The following is a 26,385-nucleotide window of genomic DNA, read 5'->3' on the forward strand; positions in this document are numbered from 1 at the left end:
CGGGCTCTAGAATGCAGGCTCAGTAGTTGTGGCGCGCGGGCTTAGTTGCTCCGTGGCATGTGGGATCTTCCCAGACCAGGGCTCAAACCCGTGTCCCCTGCATTGGCAGGCGGATTCTTAACCACTGCACCACCAGGGAAGCCTTGACGTAAATGTTTTTAAACATTTATAGCAATTTGACATTATTGTGCCTTTTTTGTATTTTATAAAAGTATCAGCTCACAGTGGATTGAAGGAAAAGCAACCAACCCTTTCCCACAGAGAGTTTGAGGAGCACTGCTCTAGATAACAGTAATAAGGTGAGGGAGGCTGTTTTAAAGAGTAAGACTCATTGAGGTCGTTGAGTTGTTCGGGAGGAGGATAGAGACAGTAAACAAGTTTAGAATTTCTTAGAAAAACTTGTGGTCGAGTGTGCATGTTAAAAATGTAAAGATGGGCTTCCCTGGTGGCGCAGTGGTTGGGAGTCCGCCTGCCGATGCAGGGGACGTGGGTTCGTGACCCGGTCCGGGAAGATCCCACGTGCCGTGGAGCGGCTGGGCCCGTGAGCCATGGCCACTGAGCCTGCGCGTCCGGAGCCTGTGCTCTGCAACGGGAGAGACCACAACAGTGAGAGGCCCGTGTACGGCAAAAAAAAAAAAAAAAAAAAAGTAAAGATACCTAAATGCTAGAAACAGAGTATAGATTTTTTTTGTGTTTTTTTTGCGGTACGCGGGCCTCTCACTGCTGCGGCCACTCCCGCTGCAGAGCACAGGCTCCGGACGCGCAGGCCCAGCGGCCATGGCTCACGGGCCCAGCCGCTCCGCGGCACGTGGGATCTTCCCGGACCGGGTCACGAACCCACGTCCCCTGCATCGGCAGGCGGACTCCCAACCACTGCGCCACCAGAGAAACCCCCAGACTATAGATTTTTAATTAGCAGAGGGAAAAAAGGGAATGTAAGGAGTAGAACACTTTGTCAACTTGATAGGAGTCAGAAAAGAAAAACAAAAAAGAAAGCAAGTGGTAAATAGAAACATGCAGTACAGTGATAAAAATAAGTCCAAATATACTTGTAATCACAGTCATTGAATATGGATAGCATATCTGTGGTTGAAATATTTCATAAAGGATTAAAAAATGCTAAATCAGCAAGGCTTTAAGAATGTATATTCTGGGGACTTCCCTGGCGGTCCAGTGGTTAAGACTCCACACTTACAGTGCAGGGGTGTGGATTCGATCCCTGGTCGGGGAACTAAGATCCCACATGCTGCTTGGCACAGCCAAAAAAAAAAAGTACTGTACGGAAGGGAAAGGTTATACTTGTGAAGCAATAGGAAGCATGTTTTAAAGCAACTTTTAAAATACTGACTGAAGTTTTTGTTGACCAGTTCTTCAGCATTCTTGTTTTGTTACATTAGCCATAACCAGAAACAGCTTGTTATTACTTCTGATGACTATGTTGCTGTTATTCCTTCCTGTGTCCACGTTAAAGTGTCTTCAGCCACTATGGGTCTAAAAGCTGAAACTTACTTTTATTTGCTCAAAACTTTTGCCTCTTTGTTTATCTGCTTCTCAAAAAGGCTTTACTCATTTCTGTTGAGTTTTTAGAAACCTAGTAAGTCTCTCAACTTTTTACTATATTGGATGAGTACTCAGTGTCACTCCCAGGGGTGTCTTTGGAAACTAATACACTTGGAAATCTTTGACTAAAATATATACTGTGGGTTTGAATCCTTCATTCAGTAACTTCTGCTGGCCTTATTAGGGAGTGATATCTTGTTAATTTTATGTAGTAAAATTTCATTTATTTGGCATACAAATGTGTACATATTTAACAGCAGTGCAGACAAATAAATAATTGAATAGGTGATAAAATCTATCTTTAGTTGTAAACGTGATTCATGTTTTTTTTCTATCAGTAAATATCAAGTACCCACTACGTGCCCATTATTAAACTAAGTACCGTGGGATACAAAAGTATTAGATGCAGAGTCACAAACCCTTATTCTTTTAGCAGAGATAAAACAGCATTTATTCCAGAAGAGCTCCAGTTTACAAATAGTTTAGTTTGAAAAATTATTTTTGATGTCAGTTGTTTGGGTCTTAACACAGGTGAATTACAGCAGAACATTAAGTAATTTGAAGAGAACCTTAGGAAGAGGTTGGTGAATAAGGCTAGGTGATCTGGAGAGATGTTTCCAGGTGGATTTTACTGCTAGGATGGCAGTTGGGCGAGCATGGGAAATGAGAGGCTGTTGGGCCAGCTCTTGATCCAATAAGCTGGAAACTTTTCAGATCCCTGTATAGGAGTTTTGCCTTTAATATAGACATGTAAGATTATCTTTGCCTGAATTTCCTTTCGGCAACTATTCTTCTTTTTGGAAGGATGCTGACAACTACCTGGGTGAATGGACACTCCTAGTGGTTAAGAATATGGGTTTTGGAGTCAGATTGATGTGAGTTTAATTCCAGGCACCACTGCTTACCTATGAAAGAGATTTTGGGCAAATTGAATCATCTCTGAGTTTGTTTTTTCATCTGTAAATGGAGATAACAATTTCTACCTCATCATAAATTGTTTTGAATATTAAAGGTGATATAATGTATATTACAAGGCTGGCACATGAGTAGAGTTCAATAATATATGGAAACTACTACTCACTAGACTCTAAACCCTATGATAAGAGGGATTACATCTCTAATGCTTACCACTGTCAGTAGTTGTGTCCCTTGAACTGTGCCTGGCATGTAGTAGGTGCTCATTTTGTTAATGAATGCAGGTGAATGCCTGCTATATTTAGGACTATCATAGCAATAATTGAGATTCAGAATCTCGAGGGGATGGTATTTTTCTCTCCTACCCTACCTTATCCCTAGCCCCATCTTCTGGAGTTTTATGTAACTCATACTGTCATAACTCTATGGTGTTATTGATAAAGTACAAAGAGCTTTAGATTGTTAAGAATTCTTGTTCTCAGACTTAAAACTATAGCAGCAATGTCTTCAGAGTCCAGTAGATGGCAGTGCTTTCTCATTTTAATGGAAAAAAATTAGCAGGAGTAGAATCCAAATAAAAAGGATCAAACCTTTTTGGAATAATGACACTCTCAGGAGATTAAAATAGCAATTTGGTGATTACTTTCACAAACGCACCCACATGATTTGACCATCTCAAGTACATAATCCAGCTGAGATTGAAGATTTAGGGACAACAGCAAGTTTCAGCGTCTGTTTTGAGAGCCTGTACAAATGAAAATTCCTTATATTTTTCAAGGCATGATACTTTTGAAAAGTAGAAAACCTGAGTTCTAATCCCAGTTTTGTTCTGGTACTGTGTTCCTTGAGCAAATCACTTAACCTCTGTTAGTTTTAGGTTCCTCATTTCAAAAGTAAGAAAATTCTTATCAGCTGATTAATGCTAGAGGGAATATTAGAGTTATCTAGCTCAACACCCTTATCTCAGGGATGAAGAAACCGAGGCTCAGGGAGCTTCATGACCTCTTGAACTTGGCATGGAAAGTTAGTTTCATGCTTTAAGTGGTAACTTAGACATAGCTATAATAACATCATATATATAATATAAAAAATCACTACATACTTTCATAGCTCTTTTGCCTTTAAGGATTTGCCTATAAATTATTTTACTCCATTCTTACAACAACCTGTGGGGAAGGCAGAGCAGCTATTATTAGAAGTTTTAGCAGTAGTAGTAGCAGCAGGCCTATAATGGCTAACAGTTAGTATTTGGGGAATAAATGAATGGCCAGCATATCAGGATGACTTGGTGGCAGAACCAGGACCAGAACACATATCTCTGTCTTTCCAGACATGCACTTTCTTCATTGCACCATGTCACCTGTGTAAAAGCGAGGAGTAGATGATTTTCATCATTAAATTCCGTTTTGAGTTTCCTTCCATCATTTTATTTGACTGTGATTGTGATTAAATGCTGTTAGAGGTATCTTCAACTTACAGCAACTCAGGTGGTCAGGTATTAGTATTTTTGTTTTCAGAATGAAGACGCTGAAACCTAGAAAAGTTGAGATTATTGTTAACTTTGTAGAACTGAGAAATTAAAAAGATGGCTATTTTCCTCTTGCTGGTTAAATTCATGGATGCTAACTTATTTCCAAAGCACGTCCCACGTGGTACTCAAGCAGAACATTTAGAAGTGGGGATTAAGTATGTCAAGCAGCCTATGTTTTAACAACAGAGAAAGGGATATGGTATAGCTTCTACCCAGGTCTCTCAGTACGTCATCAAGTAGAAGTTGGAAGATCACAAAAATAGCTCATTCTGTACATGCTCTACTCAGTTTTCCTCCCAGAGCTCTCCCCCCACCCTGCCCCAACCAGGTTACAAAATACAAGAAACAGACCAGACAGATCCTAAGGGGCTGTTTCTAGTAACTGCCTGCTTTGTTACAAAACATCTAGATATCTGAGCTTAGTTTAAATCCAGGGTGAAACTTTGTTTCTGAATTATTTGAGCTGGTGTGATATCCTAATAACAGTATTACTCCAGGTGAGTATGGAGCTTTTGAAAACTACCATTGCTAGTTTTCATTTACTGAGTACCTACTATATGTCAGACACTCTACTATCTACTTTACATGTTTTGTTTAATCTGTGTAACAACTCCATGAGGTAATTATTGTTATTTTATATGTACAGTATCCTAGAAGAAACGGTTCAAGTACTAATCCCAAGATTACTTAGTAAGTAGCAGAACCATGATTTGAAACCAGGTCTGATTTATTCAAAGGCTTTTTCTTTTAACAACTATGCTACGTGGTATCTCTACATTCTTTCGTACTTCACATAGCATGTCAAGGTACCACGTCACTATCTTTACATTTAACCAGAGATATCCACTATGTGCGTTGTGAGAATCAAATGAGAGAGTACATGGGAAAGTGCTTTGAATGGTATAAAGTGCATTATTGTACAGACTTTGGGTATTTATTATTGTAGAGTGGACATGCAATGCCCATGAGGCCATCAACCCACCAAAGTCCACAGAAGTTCCACATATTAGTCACTCTATTTGGCTTCCCTCTGAGTCTTCTTTTTTCCTTTTCTCTTGGATCAAATTAGCTTCTGACAGATGTTTGGAAAATCATCTCATCCTGTAATTCATATTTATAAATCCTGTGGTCCCCATTCTCTCTCTTCATTGAAGCCAGAGAATAATCTGGGAAAATGCCACATTTCCTGTTATGAATTTGGAGGATCTTGTCTCCTTAGCACAATTTTTGAGCTTTTCAGAATTTTAATACTGGAAAATTCAAAGCCAAGCATGGTTCTTCATGTAGATGTTTTAGATTCTTAGAAAGTAAACAGAAACAGAGCTCCATACTCATCCTCACTAGGGGATTCAGAGAGTTGGAAATTTTGTTTAAATTTTGAAAACTTGTCTTTACTACTCTTTCTTAGATTTGTAATTAGGGCATTCTTGACTTTTTTTCCTTTCCCCTCTGTGAGTCAGTTTTGGTTTAAATTGTTCCTCTAGAAAGCTGGGAATCTTTTCTTCTTTTCTTTTCTTTTTTTTTTTTAACCTAATTAACATGGTACCACTGTTGCCTTTTCTTCCTTCTCACTTCTCTTCTCTCACAGTTACAGTAACTGTGTATGCATCCTTCTTCCTGTTAGGGCATAAGCTCCTTTAGGGCTGAGGTTGTATCTTACTTTTTTGGTCCCAGGATTTAGTGTAGACTTTGCTTAGAAGATATTTTTTTGGAGTGAATGAATCCACTAAGATCACATGGTTCCTATCAGTATACTTTTCTCTGAAAGGATGACTACTTTAGCAGGGTCACTTTCAGTCCTCTTGTTATGGAGTTGCATTGATGACATTTAATGCACTTCATACTTGGAGTGTGTGACTATGATTGTGATTATTATTATTATTTTTTTGTAGTACACGGGCCTCTCACTGTTGTGGCCTCTCCCATTGCGGAGCACAGGCTCCGGACGCACAGGCTCAGCGGCCATGGCTCACGGGCCCAGCCGCTCTGCGGCATGTGGGATCTTCCCGGACCAGGGCACGAACCCGTGTCCCCTGCAGCGGCAGGCGGACTCTCAACCACTGCGCCACCAGGGAAGCCCGATTGTGATTATTTTTTGAGGATAGTTTAAAACACTGAAGTGTGAACAAGAACCTCTTCACCCCTGTTGACTTGAATTAAAAGAAAGAATTGATTTTAGTTTCAAGATCTGTATACCTTTGCTTAATAACACTGTTCTTATTTTCATTGCTTCTTACTGTTTTGAAGGAGAAGAAAACATCTGCTGTCTCAAATCTCAGACTAGATCTGGGGGAATGTACATATTCAGCTGAGGTAGAAGAGGTCTTGCTTTCCCTCCTTAACAGCTCAGCATCTGGGCTTTGTCAGAGCCCAGGGGCAGTGGGTGTCCGAGGCTCGAAGGTGCTTGACAGAGACATGTGCACATTTTTTCTTGGTTTAAACTTGCCTGACTCTTAAAAGTGTGTTAATGTCCAAATGAACATACACACATAGGAACACAGGCTGTCCTTTGATTCATCAGGTAGCCATTTTAGGAGGAGTTGTACAAATAAATACTATATTTTTAAAAAGTATACTCATTGCATCTGAAAAGGTGCTCAAGTTGTAGAATGAGCCATTGGTTTTTTTCCTTGTCCATTATGATTTCTTACTCTACCTAAATAAGTAGAAGAAGGACTATTTGCAGAGCTCACTTACGGTTTAAAGAGTAACATGTATAGTCCACTATCAGTCCCACTAGGGCAAGCTTTTTCTGGGGCCCTTAAGCTATTGTCCTCAGGCTTCCACTTGGGCCGTTTGTCTTCTCATTAACACATTATCTCTGGATCATTCAGATCTCTCCCAAGTCTACCTCGCCAGTCAGCGCTTCCATATGTCTAGACTTGAGTCAGATTGCTTGGATGTTTCAGAGACACATACTCCACAATTGCCAAACTGAGCTCAGTTCCTTCCCCCTCTAAGAAAACCTCCTTGTTGTGTTCCTCAGTTCAGTGAATGGTACTGCTGTCCATCCCCTTTCTCAAGTCAGAACAAGGAGCCATCCCGAACACCTCCCTCTTTTTTTGAGTCACTTTTTTGAATCACTACTTAAGGTGTCTGCTAAACATCTGCTTCTTTCCTGGTTCTTGCCATTCATTGTAGCAAGATTTATCTTCCTAAAATTCTCGTCATGTCTCTCCTTTATTCAAATCATTTCAGAGTAATTAATGACTTGTAAGGTCTTATTGTGATTTGATTCCTGATTTTGAAGCACCCAACCCATAACACTTTAAGCTAAAATTTATGCATCTCAGTTTTAGAGCTTAGATCTCCTTTCCATTGAACATTTTCTGTGACATACCCCCTAAATCCAGTTTGGATACCCCTCTATCTGTTCTCATAGCACCCTGCCTTTCATTTTTCTTGTCACTATCCTTAACCAGTTATATTCTGATTAGCCATTTGCTCATCTCTCTTTCTTACTAGACTGTACACTGTGTAAGGGCAGAGACAGTGTCTGTCTTTGCCACTGAATTATCTGTAATACTTAGCACTGTGCCTGGCATGTAGTAATAATTCAGTAGATATTTGTTGACTGAGTGAATGAATGTTGCTGTAGTAGATCATTTAAAATTCTGACATATACTACTTGTTTGTCATCAGTTGTATAGCTCTTTATTCAAAATTCTAGTTCATCTATGTTTAAATAGTTTCTGACCACTTCTGCATAGACATCTGCCATTTGCAAATTATTATACTTTTTAAAAAATAAATTTATTTATTTATTTTTGACTGCATTGGGTCTTCGTTACTGAGTGGGGCTACTCTTCGTTGCGGTGTGCGGGCTTCTCATTGCGGTGGCTTCTGTTGTTGTGGAGTACAGGCCCTAGGCACATGGACTTCAGTATTTGTGGCTCGCGGGCTGTAGAGCACAGGCTCAGTAGTTGTGGTGCACGGGCTTAGTTGCTCCGCGGCATGTGGGATCTTCCCGGACCAGGGCTCGAACCTGTGTCCCATGCATTGGCAGGCGGATTCTTAACCACTGCACCAGCAGGGAAGCCCCCTGTTATACTTATATATATATGAATCTCTTCATTTTTCTCTCCAGGTTTGCTTTCCCTTCCAGTTTTTTACATTTTTATTAACTATTTTTCCATTTATCCAGGCCTCAAATTTTGCAGTTAGTTTTGATTGATTTCTTTTATCCACTCGATTCATTCAGCTACTAGACTCTTTTGCGTCCTTTGAAATCACTCATATATATGGCTACTTTTCCATATCCATTGCCTTGATCCAAGCTCAGCCTGGCACCCTGTAAGGCTGGATCACTGCAGTAGTTTTCTGGCAGGCCTGTGGCTCTGGTTTCTTTGTATCCACGTTGTCTTATTCACCACTGCCTGATTAATCTTCCTAAAGCATACTTTCATTTTTTTTATTCCTTTGCTTAAAGGTTGTATGGAATAACTTCTTGTCTGCTAGATGTGTCCAAATCTCTGATCTAATTTCCTTTTCTCCGTCAACCTAAATTCAGTCAGTGGTATAGTACTTTTGGTTATATCTCTGCTTTTATCTTTACTTCTTTTATCTATCTCTCTCTTTTTTTCTTCAGAGTTTGAGCTCTCATTACCTCTAGTATGTGTGGATTTTTAGAATAGCCTCCTAACGGTTGTCTGGACATTCTGCTTCCCCTAATTTGTCATATTTGTCATTACCAAAGTAACCTCCATTAAATGCAGCTCTGATCATTGTCCTACACTGTTAGAAACCTTTCATGAGTCCAATAAGCATGTAGGTTGTCTCCCTTTTTAGTATGACATTTGAGGCTTTCTGTGCTCTGGCCCTCTCAACTTAGTTATATAACTATATCTCCCACTATTTCCCCCTCCAGGGTTCCAAGTAATTTTGACATCATTGGAGCTGAACAAATTGGACCACTATTTAATCTTCTCTGGATACAGCTTATGTTTTCCTACTGTCATGCTTTGGCTAAAGGTGTTCAGTCTGTGTGGGACTTTCCTTCACTGCCATTCAGCCTTCTATGCTTCTTAATCTGTCCCAAATATTGCTACCCCTGCTGCAGCCTTTGATGTTCCTGCTTCTACTAGATGGAATCTTTACCATATTGGAACTCCTGTAGCTTTTCTTTTTAACCTTTCTTATGGCACCTTTGCAGTTTTTACTTCACTTGGAACCTTAACTGGGTTATATACTTTATAGTATATTGGGTTGTATACCTTTATAACGATGATAGCAATTGCCTGACACCCTGTATGTATAAGATGTTCAGTAAACACTGAAATGAATAAGTATATATGTATAATGTTGTTCGCTTCATTAACAGTTATCCTGTCAAGTGGATTATTTTAGTAGAACTTTTATAGTTTTAATAAAGGATAGTCTTATGATTGTTGTAGCAGCTGAAAACTCTCAAAATGTACAGTAACATGTTTTAAAAGGAGACTCATTCAGCGATCTAGTACAGGGATAATCAAATTGCAGTCCCCACATGTTTTTATATGGCCTGGGAGCTAAGAACGATTTTTACATTTGTAAATAATTTGAAGGTGAAAACAAAGAAGAATGTGCGATGGAGATGATGTGGCTTGCAAAGCCTAAAATATTTACAGTCTGGCCGTTGACTGATCTAGAAACACACCTGATCATCTGCCTGGAATTACTCCTGCTCATTGGAATATGTGAAATTATCTGTTTCCTTGAATGGTTTAATAGGCACTCACCCAGACTAGTGCCTATTCTGTTCCCTTCCTTGAAAAAGAATGGTTAGGCCTGGCTTCAGAAGAATTTTGAGTGACATGTAAATCTCCTCTGGGCTCTTTGGCACTTGGCAGTATCTCACACAGATAACCAGATACAAATGAGCCATTTCTTTCCATTATGATCCTTCATCAGAGGTCTGCCGGGATCGCACATCTGGTGAAGTTAGATGTCATTCAGAGCAAAGCTCTTAGCATATTTCAAGAATGTTAATTGCTAAGTGGTGGCTGAAGCAGAAGGGTTTAATAATGTCCTTGAGTTGCCTTAAATGTACATGGACCCAGAATTTTAGACCTGAAAAAGGTCTTAGAGATCAAGTGTAGCATGGTCATTAAGAACATGAGCTGTGGAGCCAGACTGCATGGCTCTTCTACTTAATCCTCTCCGTGTCTCAGTTTCCTTACCTTTAAAGTGGGGATAATAATAGTACCTGTTTCACAGGGTTGTGTGAGTAGTAAACATGTTAACCCTTAACATTAACACTGAAACGTTAATTTAACATGGAAAACGACACTGCCTGGCATACTGGGAATGCTCATACATGTTACTTTTGTGTTTGGCTATTATTGTTTACTATTGTTTACATTAGTAGTAGTCTCATCTCATTTTTTTTTTTTTTGCGGTACGCGGGCCTCTCATTGTTGCGGCCTCTCCCGTTGTGGAGCATAGGCTCCAGACGCGCAGGCTCAGCAGCCATGGCTCACGGGCCTAGCCGCTCCGCGGCATGTGGGGTCTTCCTGGACCAGGGCACGAACCCGTGTCCCCTGCATTGGCAGGCAGACTCTCAACCACTGCGGCACCAGGGAAGCCCTCATCTCATTTTATAATTAAAGAAACTGAGGCTTAGAGGGGTTAAATGATTTTCTTCACTTCCATGACAGGCAGAGTGGGTTAAGACCCAGAATCGTCTCTGTAATGTGTTGCTTTTAGTTATACGTTAGTTGTATGTTAGTGAGTGTGGATAAGTTTTTAATAGAAGAAATGTTTGGCAGATTTTTGCATAAAATAAGTATAACTAAGTGGAATGTCATTAAATCATTTCTCCTGAGAATCTTAAATTTACTTCTAGTGTCTTTTTGGGTTTTGTAGCTCATTTACAGGATTATCTCCTCTGTCCTTTCTTTTCAGCTGTTCTCATGATATGTAGATTATTTCATAGCCAGCTCACTCTTTTTTTTTTAATTGAGATGAAATCCACATAACATAAAATTAAGCTTTTTTTGTTTGTTTTGTTTTGGTTTTTTTTGGCTGTGCTGCACGGTTTGCGGGATCTTAGTTCCCCGACCAGGGATCGAACCCGGGCCCCAGCAGTGAAAGCGCTGAGTCCTAACCACTGGACCACCAGGGAATTCCCTAAGCATTTGAAAGTGTGCAGTTCAGTGGCACTGGGTATGTTCACAAGTGCTGTGCGAACACTACCTCCATTAAGGTGCATGACATTTTCATCACCCCAAAAGAAAATGCCCATTAAGCATTCACTCTTCATTTTGCGCTCCCCAACCCCCAGCAAACACCAGCCTGCTTTTCTCTCTATGGATTTGCCTATTCTGAGTATTTTACGTAAATGGAATCATACAGTATGTAATCTTTTATGTCTGGCTGCTTTCACTTAGCTTGAGTTTCTGAGGTGCATCCGTATGTAGCATGTATCAATACTTCCTTCCTTTTTATGGCTGAATGATATCGCTTTGTATGAATACTCTGTACCACATTTTGTTTATCCATTCATCCACTGATTGATGTTTGAATTGTTTCTACCTTTTGGCTATTGTGAATAGTGCTGCTATGAACATTTATGTACAAGTATTTGTTTTCAGTTCTTTTGGTTATATACCTTGGAGTGGAATTGCTAGATGATGTAGTAATTCTATGTTTAACTTTTTGAGGAATTGCCAGACTTCTTCCCACAGCTGCTGACCACTTTATGTTCCTGACAGCAATATACTAGGGTTCTTAATTTCTCCACATCCTTAACCAACAATTATGTGCTGTTTTTTGTTTTGCTTTCTTTTAATTTTGTTTCTTTATTTTTTTACTTTTCCTAGTGGGTATGAAGTGGTATCTCATTGTGATTTTGATTTGCATTTCCCTAATGACTAATGATGTTGAGCATCTTTTCATGTGCTTATTGGCTATTTGTATATCTTTTTTGGAGAAGTGTCTCTTTAAATCCTCTGCCCATTTTTTAATTAGGTTGTTTGTCTTGTTGTTGGGTTGTCAGAGTTCTTTATATATTCTGAATATTAGACCTTTATCAGATACATGATTTGCATATATTTTCTCCCATTTTGTGGGTTGTTTTTTCACTTTCTTTATAGTGTCCTTTGATACACAAAAGTTTAATTTTGATGAAGTCCAGTTTATGTTATTTCTTTTGTTGCTCATACTTGTGGCATCATATCTAAGAACCATTGGCAAATTGAAGGTTATACAGATGTACCCTTGTGCTTTCTTCTAATGGTTTTAGCTCTCACAATTAGGTCTTTGATCCTAATTGTAATTTTTGTATATGGTGTTAAGGATGGGTCCAACTTTATTCTTTGCATGTGGCCATCCAGTTGTTTCAGCATCGTTTGTTGAAAAGACTATTCTTTCTCAGTCCTGGCACCTTTGTCTAAAATCAGTTGACCATAGACATATGAGTTTATTTAGTATTCTCGGTTCTATTCCATTGATCTATATGTCTGTACTTATGCCAATACCACACTCTTTTGATTACTGCTGCTTTGTGGTAAGTATTGAATTGGGAAATATGAGTCCTCCAACTTGGTATGTTGTGTGGATTTTCATTTATCAAACCACCCTCACGTACCTTGGGTAAATCCCACTTGTTCCTGGTGTATAAAGCTTTTCTAAAAAATTATTTTTAATTGTGGTAAGATATACATAATATAAAATTCACCATCTTAACCATTTTAAGTGTACAGTGTGGTGGCATTAAGGACATGCACCTTGTTGTGCAACTGTCATCACTATCCATCTCCAGAGCTCTTTTCATCTTATAAAACCGAAACTCTCTACCTATTAAGCAGTAACTCCCCATCTTCTCCTTTCCCAAGCCCCTGGCACTCACCCTTTTACTTTCTGTTTCTATGAATTTGACTACTCTTGGTACCTTATGTAAGTGGAATTTTACAATATTTGTCCTTTTGTCACTGGCTTATTTTACTTAACATAATGTCCTCAAGGGTCATGCATGTTATAGCAGAATTCTTTCCTTTTTAAGGCTAACTATATTCCATTGTATGAAAATACAACATTTTGTTTTTCTGTTCAGCTGTTGATGAATACTCAGGTTGCTTCTAGCCCTCAACTACTGTGAATAATGCTGCTATGAATGTGGATGTACAAATATCTCTCTGAGTCTTTGATTTCAGTTCTTTTGGGTATATAGCCAGAAGTAGAATTGCTGGACCAGATTGTATAAGCCTTTTAGTATGCTGCTGGATTAGCTTTGCTAGTACAGTTGACCTTTGAAGAACATGTGTTTGAACTGGGCAGGTCTACTTATATGTGGATTTTTTTTTCAATAAATACAAACTACAGCACTGTACAATCCACAGTTGGTTGAATTCATGGACGCAGAATCATGCATACCAGAACCATGGATACAGAGAACTGACTGTAAAGTTATATATGGGGAGCTCAAGGCCAAGTGCAGACAGAGAGATGCAGGACCTGGGACACATGTCTTTATTTAGAGTCTGTGGGTAGAGTGCTTTGGGGTTCCTGGGCTAGGGCTGGATTGGTCAGTTCAAGCCAAAGGAGCAGGGTTTTGGTAAGTTCCATGGAGATTTTTATCTATGGGGTGTGTAAACTATACAGGTGCTGGGAAGCAGGGGAGACTTTGATCGTAAGTCATTGCAGAAGCTACATTTGCTTGTGACTCTGCATCCTGCTATCTAGGGCATGCACTTCCCTGAAAGGGGGTCTAGTGTTAGTTTAAGGTCCCTGCAGGCTGCTTGGCCAAACAAAATGGAGGCCAGGGCAGCAGTACCATGGAGTAGCTTAGCTAAACTCTTTTACAACTTGTAGATCTGTTCAGACTTTCTGTTTCTTCTTGAGTCATTTTTTGGAGTTTCTGCGTTCCTAGGAATTTCCACTTTATCAAGGTTATCTGATTTGTTTGCATACAATTGTTCATAGTATTCTTCTATAATACTTCTTATTTCTATAAGATTGGTGATAATGTTCTCACTTTCCTTCCTGATTTTAGTGATTTGAGTATTCTCTTTTTTTGTCTTTTTCACTCTAGCTTAATATTTTTCAATTTTATTGCTCTTTTCAAAGGACTAACTTGTTTTTTTTGATTTTTCTGTATTGTTCTATATTCTCTATTTCATGGATCTCTGCCCTAATCTTTATTATTTACTTCCTTTTTGCTTTGGGTTTAGTTCTTCATCTTCTATTTCCTTAAGGTGGAAGATTAGATTAATTGATTTGAACTCTTTCTTTTTTTAAATGTAAATGTTTACAGCTGTACTTTTCCCTCTGAGCACTTTTTCACTGTATCCCATATGTTTTGATATGTTGTATTTTCATTTTTATTCTACTCAGAGTATTTAATAATTTACCTTATGATTTGTTCTTTGACCCACTGGTTGTTTAAGAGTATGTTATTTACTTTGTAGTTTGTGAATTTTCCAAGTTTCCTTCTGTTATTGATTTTTAGTTTCATTCCATTGTGATCAGAAAAGATACTTTGTATGATTTCATTTTTTAGAAATGTATTGAGATTTGTTTTGTGGCTGAACATATGGTCTATCCTGGAGAATGTTCCATGTGCACTTGAGAAGAATATGTATATGGTTGTTATTGGGTGGAGCATTCTGTATACATCTGTTAGGTCTAGTTGATTTATAGTACTTTTCATGTCTTCTGTTTCATTGTTTATCTTTCTTATGGTTGTGCTACACATTGTTAAAAGTGGGATGTTGACTTCAGCTATTTCCCATTTTAGTTTTTGCAGTTTTGGCTTCATATGTTTTGTTATATGTTGCTAGGTACATATATGTTTATAATCATTTATATCTTCTTGACCTTTTAAATATTATATAATATCCCTTTTTGTCTCGTCTAACAATTTTTTTTTGTCTTAACGTCTATTTGTCTGATATTAGTATACCCATTCCAGCTTTCTTTTGGTTACTGCTTACATGGAATATCATTCTGTCCTTCCATTTTCAACCTATTTGTGGTTTTTTTGTCTTAATGTCTATTTGTCTGATATTAGTATACCCATTCCAGCTTTCTTTTGGTTACTGCTTACATGGAATATCTTTCCGTCCTTCCATTTTCAACCTGTTGTGTTTCAACCTATTGTGTTTCAACCTATTTGTGTTTCTGTCCTTCCATTTTCAACCTATTTGTCTCTTGTAGACAGTGTATAGTGGGTCATTAAAAAGAAAATCTATTCTTCCAATCTCTGCCTTTTAATTGTAGTGCTTAATTCATTTACACTTAATGTAATTACAGATGGAAGGACTTCTGCCACTTTTCGATTTGTTTTCTTACATCTTTTTTGTTCCTCAGTTCCTCTGTTACTACCTTCTTTTGTGTTAGTTATTTCTCACATTTTGATTCCTTTCTCATTTCTTTTACTATATATCTTTTAGTTATTTTCTTAGTGGTTGCCCCAAGAATTACAATTAACATCTTAATTTATAACAGTCTAGTTCAAATTAATACCAACTTAGTTTTAATATTATACAAAACTTTTCTTCCGTATAGCTCTGTTCCCCCATTTTTATGTTGTTGTCATCACAAGTTACATCTTTATAATTGTGTGCCCATCAAGATAGGCTTATAATGATTGCTTCATTTATTTGCTAATTGGTTGATATTAAATGCTAAACCCACCTTACATTCTTAGAATAAATTCAGTCAATAACGATGCATTACTATTTTGTCCTTATAACGTATTGCTGGTCCTACTTGCTAATATTTTCCTAAGGATTTTTGTGTCTATATTCGTGAGGGATATTGGTCTATAATTGTGTTTGTGTGTGTGTGTGTGTGTGTGTGTGTGTGTGTGTGAGATAAGTTTTGGTATCAGTAATGCTGGTCTTACGAATTGGAAATTGTTCCCTTACCCTCTGTTTTATGAAGGAGTTTGTGTTAAATTGATGATATTTCTTAAATGTTTGATATAATTCAGTGAACCCATCTGGACCTAGACTTTTTTGTGGAAAGATTTTCAATTACTTATTCACTTAAAAAATAGAGTTATTCAGATATTGTTGTGGTTTTTTTTTTTTACATCTTTATTGGAGTATAATTGCTTTACAATGGTGTGTTAGTTTCTGCTTTATAACAAAGTGAATCAGTTATACATATACATATGTTCCCATATCTCTTCCCTCTTGCATCTCCCTCCCTCCTACCCTTCCTATCCCACCCCTCTAGGTGGTCACAAAGCACAGAGCTGATCTCCCTGTGCTATGCAGCTGCTTCCCACTAGCTATCTATTTTACGTTTGGTAGTGTATATATGTCCATGCCACTCTCTCACTTTGTCACAGCTTACCCTTCCCATCCCCATATCCTCAAGCCCATTCTCTAGTAGGTCTGTGTCTTTATTCCTGTCTTGCCCCTAGGTTCTTCATGACATTTTTTTTTCTTAGATTCCATATATATGTGTTAGCATACGGTATTTGTCTTTCTCTTTCTGACTTACTTCACTCTGTATGACAGACTCTAGGTCCATCCACCTCACTACAAATAACTCAATTTCGTTTTTTTTATGGCTGAGTAATATTCCATTGTATATATGTGCCACATCTTCTTTATCCATTCATCCGATGATGGACACTTAGGTTGTTTCCATCTCCTGGCTATTGAAAATAGAGCTGCAATGAACATTTTGGTACATGACTCTTTTTGAACTATGGTTTTCTCAGGGTATAGGCCCAGTAGTGGGATTGCTGGGTCATAGATATTGTTGTTTTATTGTTAATCAGTTTTGTCATGTTGTATTTTTTCAAAGATTCATCTAAGTTGTTAAATTTGTTGGCACAAAGTTGTTTATGCTATTCTCCAAATAACCTTTTAATGTGTGCAGCAATGTAACTTTTAGAAAATGCTTATACTAGCATTATAGCAAACATTTATACAGTGCTTATCACATACCTTTGACTTTACAAATATCAGCTCTTTTAATTCCCACAACAATTTGTGAGGTAGATAATATTACCATCTCCATGTTATAGATGAAGAAACCAAAGTTAAACTAAAAGAAGTTAGGTGCCTTGTTCCAGATTACAGAGCTGATGTATTAAGGGCTTAAGCTGTAATCCAGGTGGTCTGGGTCCAGAGTCCTTTTTTCTTAACTACTATTTACTTTGCCTTTCTGAAATGCCAGATAGCTGTTCTGCTCTTCCTATGGAATTGTGCTGTGTTCTCTCTAGAAACCATCCTTGCTGCCACCACCTTTACACCACTGAGTGGAAATACTTGTTTCTGGTATTCCTAATTAAAACTTGGAATGCCTTTTCCTCCATAAAAACATTACATATGATGGCTAGGCATACTTGAAATATTATTGTTAATACTCTTCTTCAGCCACATAATATGTTAAAAAGACTTCTGGGGTTTCACTGGGAAGTTCACCAAAAGTTATAATGTGAAACACTGTTTCTGTGGGGAAATGTTAGAAGAAATTTATTTTAAATTCACTTGCCTATAAGGTTAAACTTCAATTATATGAAAGTGTTTCTTAACTTTTTTCTAATTTCTTAATGATTTGAATTTACTGAGTTGTTATTGAATCATAATTTTAAAAATACAAACATCACGATTAATTTGGACACATATTTTGTTTTACTTTGATTAATTTGTTAATTAATGTCTTTTAGGGTTATTCAGATGCTCAGAAGAGTATTCTTCTTCAGGTGGATCAGAACTGTGTTCGCAATTCTTATGATGTCTTCTCTTTGCTGCGGTAAGAAACTTCTTAGAGTCCTCTTGCATTTTGTCAAGAATCTTCCTCATTCTGAGTTTGTGACATTTCGATGTGAGGAAATGTATGGAATCTTTAGAAGCTGTTACTCAGACTTAGCATTTTTTAGTGAGAGCTTCATAAATTTTGTAGCTACAGTGATTTATCTCTTTTACAAAGCCTTTGGAAAGCCATTTTTTTCCTCTGGACAGTGGGAGAGAGTGATTGGAAGCCAGTGATCTTAAAACAGGGACATGAGCTGTTTCCGGTCTTCTGCACAATAAAGAGCAGCAACCAGAGGTACAAAATTTAGACTTACCAAAACTTTAACAACTGTGGCATTACTAGAAAACCCCTTCAGTAGCCCCAGACATAGCTTAGAGTTTTGATCTGCTGTTCATCCTAAAAGAATCATATTTGGCAAGGCAAAGGAGCTCTGCGTGAATCTCATGTGCTTAGAGGTTTAACTGCCTCAGCTCTATATTTTCATAATGTCTGGGCTTAATTTGGAAAGATTTTTAAATTTGGTTTTAATTTTCAGTGTGGTAGATCATCAAGGACATTTCCCCAGGAGGCAGGCTACCAAAATAAATGCAATTTAAAATAAAGTTAAGAGTGACACTCAACCTGTGTTCGCCCTACTCAGACAGATGATTCATTGAAATTCGATTTTGGCAGTATTTCCTAGTGTTTACATAACACATCATAAATTCCAGACCATTAGACATTCTCTATATATCTACTAGAGGAAGAGTCCAGAAGGATGATTGGACTCTTATCCAACTGGATGATTGTTTATTTTTTAAACATTATGAAATGGGCTTTTCCTTTGCAAATCTTGAATCTTATTGTACATAATGGTAGAGAGTTTGCTGACATGGAGTATGTAAAATGCTCTAAAGAGACAATGATTTCAACTAAAGTAACCACACACATTTGATGACTTTTGACTCTTACCTGAGAGGTACTTTCACTTTGACTTCTTAGGATATGTGCCAGAATGGACAGAATTTAGTAATTGGATGGTGGAGATAGAAAGCAGGAGTTGTCTATTTTATAACTCTTATTTTTGAGCCTATTCAGTTTGGGACTACATTGAGTTTTAAGTATTGGAAAGAGGAATGTACAGAAATAGTTTGAAATGTGAGGAAGAGACTAATATTTCTTGGCCTGTTTTGCTCAGTAAAATGAGAGGATAGATAATATAATTTTTAAAGATATTTTCCAAGTATGAGATTGTGTGATCTCATTAGAGAAATCAGTGGAATTAAAAGAAAAGGGGGGCTTCCCTGGTGGCGCAGTGGTTGAGAGTCCGCCTGCCGATGCAGGGGACATGGGTTCGTGCCCCAGTCCGGGAAGATCCCACATGCCGCAGAGCGGCTGGGCCCGTGAGCCATGGCCGCTGAGCCTGCACATCCGGAGCCTGTGCTCCGCAACGGGAGAGGCCACAACAGTGAGAGGCCCGTGTACCGCAAAAAAAAAAAAAAAGAAAAAAGAAAAGGGAATACAGAGTCAGTGAGAAGAGGAGGAGTTAGGAAAGGTAGCATCATAGAATCTGAGAGATTAGAGATTTAAGGAGTATTGAAGGCTCTGTACTGCAGTGATACAGGAGAATAGGAGCTGAAGAAAGACTGTAGGATCTTGGGAATCAACTTGATATAATGGAGAATGCTTTGATTGACCTGACTCTGACTTTAATTATCCTTGATTTATCCTAATTCATTTAACCTCTCTAATTGTTCCAAAATGTGGAAGCAGTGATGTTTCAAATTTGTTTAATTTATAAGCATTTTCACATCAGTTATCTTATTCTCCTAGAAGTTTTTTATGTTCACAAATCAGGGATCAGCTTTTGTCTTCCATGTAGAAGCTGAGGCCAAGGAGCATTAAATGATTTACTTATCTTAGGGGGTGCATAGCAAGTAGAGCCAGATTGGAGATTGGTATGAAGGTTTTCTGACAAGCAAATTTTGCAAACCCTTTTCACACTCTCACTTACCTTCCTAGACTGGTGGTTGTTAGGGCCACGTAGCATAATGATGGAGAAAATTTCTGAAAATCGTGGAACCCTCCATAAATGCAAAATCATCAAGTTAGTTTGGTAGTGGCTTAATTATTTAACACTGGTTTTGCAATGAAATGTCTCTTGGGGGTTTCACTTCTAGCATGCCTTCTAGATTCCTCAGGTGTGTCAGCCGTTTGAATTGCCTTATTAACAGTGGCCTGCTCATCGCCATCGTGTAAATCATTTATAGCTGGTAACACAGATATACTTTTTCTGAACCAGACTAAGTGTCTATTTTTCAAGTAAATTACCTGAACTCAGAGAGTTACTCTGGAGCTAGAAACTTTAAATTGTACTTGTCAAAGTTAATGAGTAAAATGGAACTTTCTCTGGTGATTCAGGCAGTTCAGAGTAACCGTCATGTATCTGCTCAAGCAAAAGTTTTTCTTTTCCCACAGTTTTTACCATGATATATATAAAGTGATTGCCGAGAAACTTAATTTTGTGCCGATAAATTTTATTTATAGTTTCCTATCCTTAACTCAGGCAACATTGTTCCTGGATGCAGTAATTTTTAAAAATATACCTTTTCCTTTCCTGATGATTTCTTGTTTTTTAAATTTAATTTATTTTATTTTTTCATAAATTTATTGATTTATATATATTTATACTTTTATTTTTGTCTGTGTTGGGTCTTCGTTGCTGCGTGCAAGCTTTCTCTAGTTGCGGCAGGCGGGGGCTACTCTTTGTTGTGGTGCGTGGGCTTCTCATTGCGGTAGCTTATCTTGTTGAGGAGCACAGGCTCTAGGTGCGCGGGCTTAAGTAGTTGTGGCTTGTGGGCTCTAGAGCGCAGGCTCAGTAGTTGTGGCACACGGACTTAGTTGCTCTGCGGCATGTGGGATCTTTCCGGACTAGGGCTCGAACCCATGTCCCCTGCATTGGCAGGCGGATTCTTTTTTTTTTTTTTTCCCGGTACGCGGGCCTCTCACTGCTGTGGCCTCTCCCGTTGCGGAGCACTGGCTCCGGATGGGCAGGCTCAGTGGCCATGGCTCATGGGCCCAGCAGCTCCGCGGCATGTGGGATCTTCCCAGACCGGGGCACGAACCTACGTCCCCTGCATCGGCAGGCGGACTCTCAACCACTGCGCCACCAGGGAAGTCTGGCAGGCGGATTCTTAACCACTGTGCCACCAGGGAAGTCCTCTTGTTTTTTTTTAAATTGTTACTCCTCCCTCCCTCCCTCCCTCTCTCCTTCCCTCGTTGGGTCTTCAGTGCTGCGCGTGGGCTTTCTCTAGTTGCGGCGAGTGGGGGCTACTCTTTGTTGTGGTGTGCAGGCTTCTCATTGTGGTGGCTTCTCTTGTTGTGGAGCACGGGCTCTAGGTGCACGGGCTTCAGTAGTTGTAGCTCGCGGGCTCTAGAGCGCAGGCTCAGTAGTTGTGGCACATGGGCTTAGTTGCTCTGCGGCATGTGGGATCTTCCTGGACCAGAGCTCGAACCCGTGTCCCCTGCATTGGCAGGCAGATTCTTAACCACTGCACCACCAGGGAAGTCCTAAATTGTTACTTCTTGATCTGTAATTTTATGTGAAAACACACAGAGTCTGAATTCTTTAATATTACTTACTCCACAAAATTCTCAGTGCTGTTTGGAGGCAGGATTAGAACCCAGGTCTCCTGTTAATAACTCTTCCTGTGTTTTCGTGCCACTAGTATGCATCTCTACCCTCAACCTTTTATGTGTAAATGTCACTCAAAAAATAGGAAATTTTGACTAAGTAAAGGCTGTTTTTGGCACCTAAGACCCTGACATTATAGCCCCTTCAGATGGATGCATTGTACCATTTTGTAGGAAAACAATGACCTGAGGTTTTATTCTTTTGCCAATAGTTAGGAATTTAGACTAATTCCAATGTTGCCAAAGTAAGAGCAGCTCTTTCAAAGTTTACATTCGGTATGTGTGATGGAAACTGAATTTTTGTTTCTTAATCCTTGTAAATCTCTGGATTAAGCATTATTTTTCATGTAAGCAGACGTTTACCTGGGAGACACTTCACTCATTGTCACATTTGATACTTTAGGATGTTCACCACAAGGTGTCAATGTTGCTGTTTAACTGGCATTTGAAATTTCATTTATTTTACAGTTTTGAAATGAGAAACGTAGGGTTATGAATCATAAGTGAGCCTTTAATTTAGAAGTTAGCTTTTCTTCTCTTTATTGTTACTCTTTCTAGATTAAGGAGTTTCTAGACTTTCTAAACAGGTTTCTCTTTTTTGGGTCTGTTTTTTTTTTTTAATTGTGTTCGTGAGAGGGAGTTGTTGAAAGATTATAAAGAGAGGAGGAGTGACAGGCTCAGGTGTGTGATTTTGAATTCTATCCATGGTGACAGTGTGGAAGAGACCTGAGGAACGAGACTGGAAGCAAGGAGATACCTGTAAATCCTACCTGTCCTCTGGAATTGAAAGATTATGTTTAGTGTTTAAAAATTTTTTGTTGTTTTGTTTTTGTTTTCCTTTTATACTTTCTCAAAAAGTAGCTCTGTGGTAGTGAAATAAGTGAGACTAATTCTGTTTTCTTTGAGTATACTTTTTTTTTTTTTTGGCGGTATGCGGGCCTCTCACTGTTGTGGCCTCTCCCGTTGCGGAGCACAGGCTCTGGACGCGCAGGCCCAGAGGCCATGGCTCACGGGCTCAGCTGCTCCGCGGCATGTGGGATCTTCCCAGACTGGGGCACGAGCCCGCGTCCCCTGCATCGGCAGGCAGACTCTCAACCACTGTGAGACCAGGGAAGTCCCTGAGTATACTTTTTTTTTTTTAATTTAAATTTTATTTTTTTTTTTAGATGTTGGGGGGAGTTTATTAATTAATTAATTTATTTTTGCTGTGTTGGGTCTTCATTTCTGTGCAAGGGCTTTCTCTGGCTGTGGCAAGTGGGGGCCACTCTTCATCACGGTGCGTGGGCCTCACTGTTGCGGCCTCTCTTGTTGCGGAGCACAGGCTCCAGACGCGCAGGCTCAGTAGTTGTAGCTCACGGGCCTAGTTGCTCCGCGGCATATGGGATCTTCCCAGACTGGGGCTCGAACCCGTGTCCCCTGCATTAGCAGGCAGATTTTCAACCACTGCGCCACCAGGGAAGCCCCTGAGTATACTTTTTATTCTTTTTTTTTTTTCCCTCCTTTTTGACATGTCCTACTTTTGCCAGTTTAATAAGTGGAAATATGGTGGAGAAACCATGGGCTTTGGCCCTCCATCCAGGTTCCAGTCCTAAACTGCCGTATGCCCGTCACTGGATGCAAAACTATGGGCAAGTTACTTAACTTTGGTATGCCTCAAACTGCTCTTGTAAAATGGGGATAATGTTTGTCTCATAGGAATTATTATGAGAATTAATAAGGTAAAGTAATTGAAAGATTGTAGGACAGTTACTGACACATAGTAGACATTCAATAAATAATAGTTTTCATTTTCCCCTTTACTTCTTCCATCTTGGAATTAGCTTTTTTCTCTATGCACGTGTTCCTTTTTTATATTACCACTAGGTTTTACAATTTTAAGCATAATTTCCCTTTCCGTCTTGCCAGTCTAATGCCGATACCTCTGTTTTTTAGAATTACTTTTGTTAATTCTATAACAATCATGATAAAAATTGTTTAACATGTGCATGTCTTGTCTTCCCTGATGGCATTGAAAGCTACTTGAAGGAAGGGATTATTTCATATGGCTATATTTTCTCCTTTCTATATTACTGATAATTCTCAGTTATGTTGGAGTCACTGTGGATTCTGTTGTGATCCTAGAGCCCTAGGTCCTGTGGATCCTGCATTATTCTTTCTCCCTAGGACTGTCTTTCATAACCACCATGCCCACATATTAATAACTCTCAAATCTATGTCTCTAGTTCCTACTTCTCTTTTGGAGTTCTGATCTGTAGTTTCCAATGACCATTAGACATTTATACTTTCATGTTTTGTGGGAACCTCAACCCCAACATGTCTGGAGCTACGTACATTGGCTTAATCCTCCTCTTCCTTTTCTTTTCCCTGGTTTCTCTAGTAGTATCATCATCTCAGGCAGCTAGTGAGCATAGCCTTCTTTGTTCTCACCTCTGTTTTCCTGGACTATTTCCTGACCTCCTAGCTAGTCTTCCTACTTCCAGTTTTTCTTTCATGCAGTTAATAGGTATTATTTATTGAGCACTTCCTTTGTGCCAGGAAGTATTCTAAGTGCTTTACATGAATTGATTCTTCTAATTCTTACAACACCCCATGTGGTAAGAACTGTTGATTCATATTTACGGATGAGGAAATAGGGGCACAAAGCAGTTGAGTAGCTTATCCAAGGTCGTATAGCTAGTTCATGTTAGCCTGTATTTAAACCCAGTTTAGCTCCTGAGCCCATGTTCTTAACCAGTATGTTTTACTACTTTACTATTTTTCACACTGCTTCAGTACAGTTCATCTGCCACATTGCTGCCAGAGTGACCAAAGATACATCAGTTTTGTCACTCATTGGGCTTAGAAATCTTTGAGCCATCACATGCAGGATGAAGTCCATACTTCTTAATTTGCTATTCACTCTAAACACTAGCTCTAAACAGTGTAGGGACTAGTGTTCTTATTTCAAGTCCTCCTGCCACTGCCTGTGCAGTTAGTAGCTAGCATTTACCGAGCACGTAATGGTGTTGTAATTAGTTCTTCATTGTCTGATTCGCTCTCCGCTCAGCACCCCCAAACTGAGAGCTCCTTTAGGCAAGAATCCTCTTTTTACTGATCTTTGTATTAGTCCTGTGATGCTGCACATCAAATATATTAAGCAGGTAATAAATGCTGTTTTGATTGATCAAATCAAACTATTCTTCAAGTTACAGAGAACTGGGTTTTATTTTTCCTATTTCTGGTTTGCACCTGGTAAAATGAGAGTTGTAAAAAATTTCTCGACCATTATGGAAAAAGTGTTGAAAATGTAATCAGATCTGTAGACCTTCAGCTGCCTCTTTTCTTTCTGCCACTGCCCTCCATATAATGTCTGGTGGGATTTCAGGATTTTGTGGCTTATAATCTTATTCCTTATATAGATTTTTTTCTGGAGGATCTTTCTCTGGCTGTCTGGAGGCAGATTGTTGCCCTGTCCCCACCCCCCACTTTGACAGAAAATATTTTCTCCTATAAAATTCCAGTTATAAAAGGGAGATGCTCATATCAAATAAATTGTTCTTGCAGTAATGTTTAGAAAACAGGAGAGGATGACATGTGAAAGGGCATAACTGTTTATAATCTTTAAATTCTGAACATGATAACCAACTTTTGGTTAGCAGGGAGGGTTTTTCCCGCCCTCCCCTGCTAATGATCTCTCCCTAAGAGGTAACTGCAAGTATAGAGAATATAATTAAGAACCCAGCCGTAAGCAAAAGATGTCACAAAATTTATGTACTAAGACTCATATGTGTTTCTATTCTTGGTAGAGACTAAGCTCCTACCCAGTGTCTGTGTGCTCATTTTTGATAAATTAGGGGAATTAAGAGGATTACTATTAAGGTAGACACACTGACAGCAAGGAGAAACAAAATCTGTTTGCTCTGTTTGTGCTTTACTCTGTGATTCTGGAATATAACTGAGTGGTAAATCATATTAGCTACTGTCCTATCTTTATACTTACAGTGTTTGGATTTGTAAATAGTCCTCTGTCACTACTTCATGTAGAAGGAAGGCAGAGAGAAATAGACCAGCTGTAAAGAGAGACAGACTAGGTTAAAAAGCGTAGCTAGCATACCTCTTCTGTGTGTGAGCATTCAGTCCTTTACCCAAGTACATCTCCATACTGTAGTTCATAACTGAAGTTAATGAGAATTATTAAGTCCACCGTGTTAGTTTTCACTAAGGCTCTCTCCATTTAACAGACGAGGACACTAGAAGGGTGAAAAGACTTGTCTAGCATCATAAATAAGTGTTAAAGCAGGTTTGAATAAAGCATGCATGTGCATGTGCTTTCTTCCATTATGCCATGTTGATACCAGATCATCAGTGGAATATAAAGTTGTCATTGTTAAGGTCTGTGTAAGAAAGCAGGGGCATGTGACAAGTTTTAGAAAGGTTTTTAATCAAAATTTAAAATGAAAAAGTTTAGTTATTTAATGTAAATTTTAGTTAAACAAAATTGATATTTATGTATAATAGCACATTTTATTTTTATTTATCTTTCTCTATACATACACACACATATGTGTACACATACACAGAAAGACACATATATACTTACAAAAATAGAATTTTAACAAAGTACTGGAGTAATTTTTTTTTTTGGGTTGGTTGGTTGGTTGGTTGGTTGTTTTTTTTTTTTTTGCGGTACGCGGGCCTCTCACTGTTGTGGCCTCTCCCGTTGCGGAGCACAGGCTCCGGACGCGCAGGCTGAGTGGCCATGGCTCACGGGCCCAGCCACTCTGCCTGATGTGGGATCTTCCTGGACCGGGGCACGAACCTGTGTCCCTTGCATCGGCAGGCGGACTCTCAACCACTGCGCCACCAGGGAAGCCCTGGAGTAATTTTAGGTGCAGTTTTTTTTCCCCTTTCTTTTTACTTTTTGGCTTGTCTTCTTCCTTAAACCCTTCTCACTCACTACCAAAACCACCAGTTATAGACTGAATGTTTGTGGTCCCTCCTACCCCAAATTCATACATTGAAACCTAATCCCC

General features: G+C 38.9%; 1 protein-coding gene across 4 annotated transcripts in view; it reads left to right on the forward strand.

The window, feature by feature from the left end:
* The window catches only part of UVRAG (UV radiation resistance associated), a 317,503-nt gene that overhangs the window by 68,474 nt on the left and 222,644 nt on the right, over positions 1-26,385 (forward strand). For all 4 annotated transcript variants that reach the window (XM_079928279.1, XM_079928281.1, XM_079928282.1 and 1 more), the window contains one exon: positions 17,613-17,698. In XM_079928279.1, coding sequence (XP_079784405.1) covers positions 17,613-17,698 — 86 coding nt within the window. The remainder of the gene's footprint in view (positions 1-17,612; positions 17,699-26,385) is intronic.

Source organism: Stenella coeruleoalba (genome assembly GCF_951394435.1).
Source record: "Stenella coeruleoalba genome assembly, chromosome: 8".
NCBI lineage: Eukaryota > Metazoa > Chordata > Mammalia > Artiodactyla > Delphinidae > Stenella > Stenella coeruleoalba.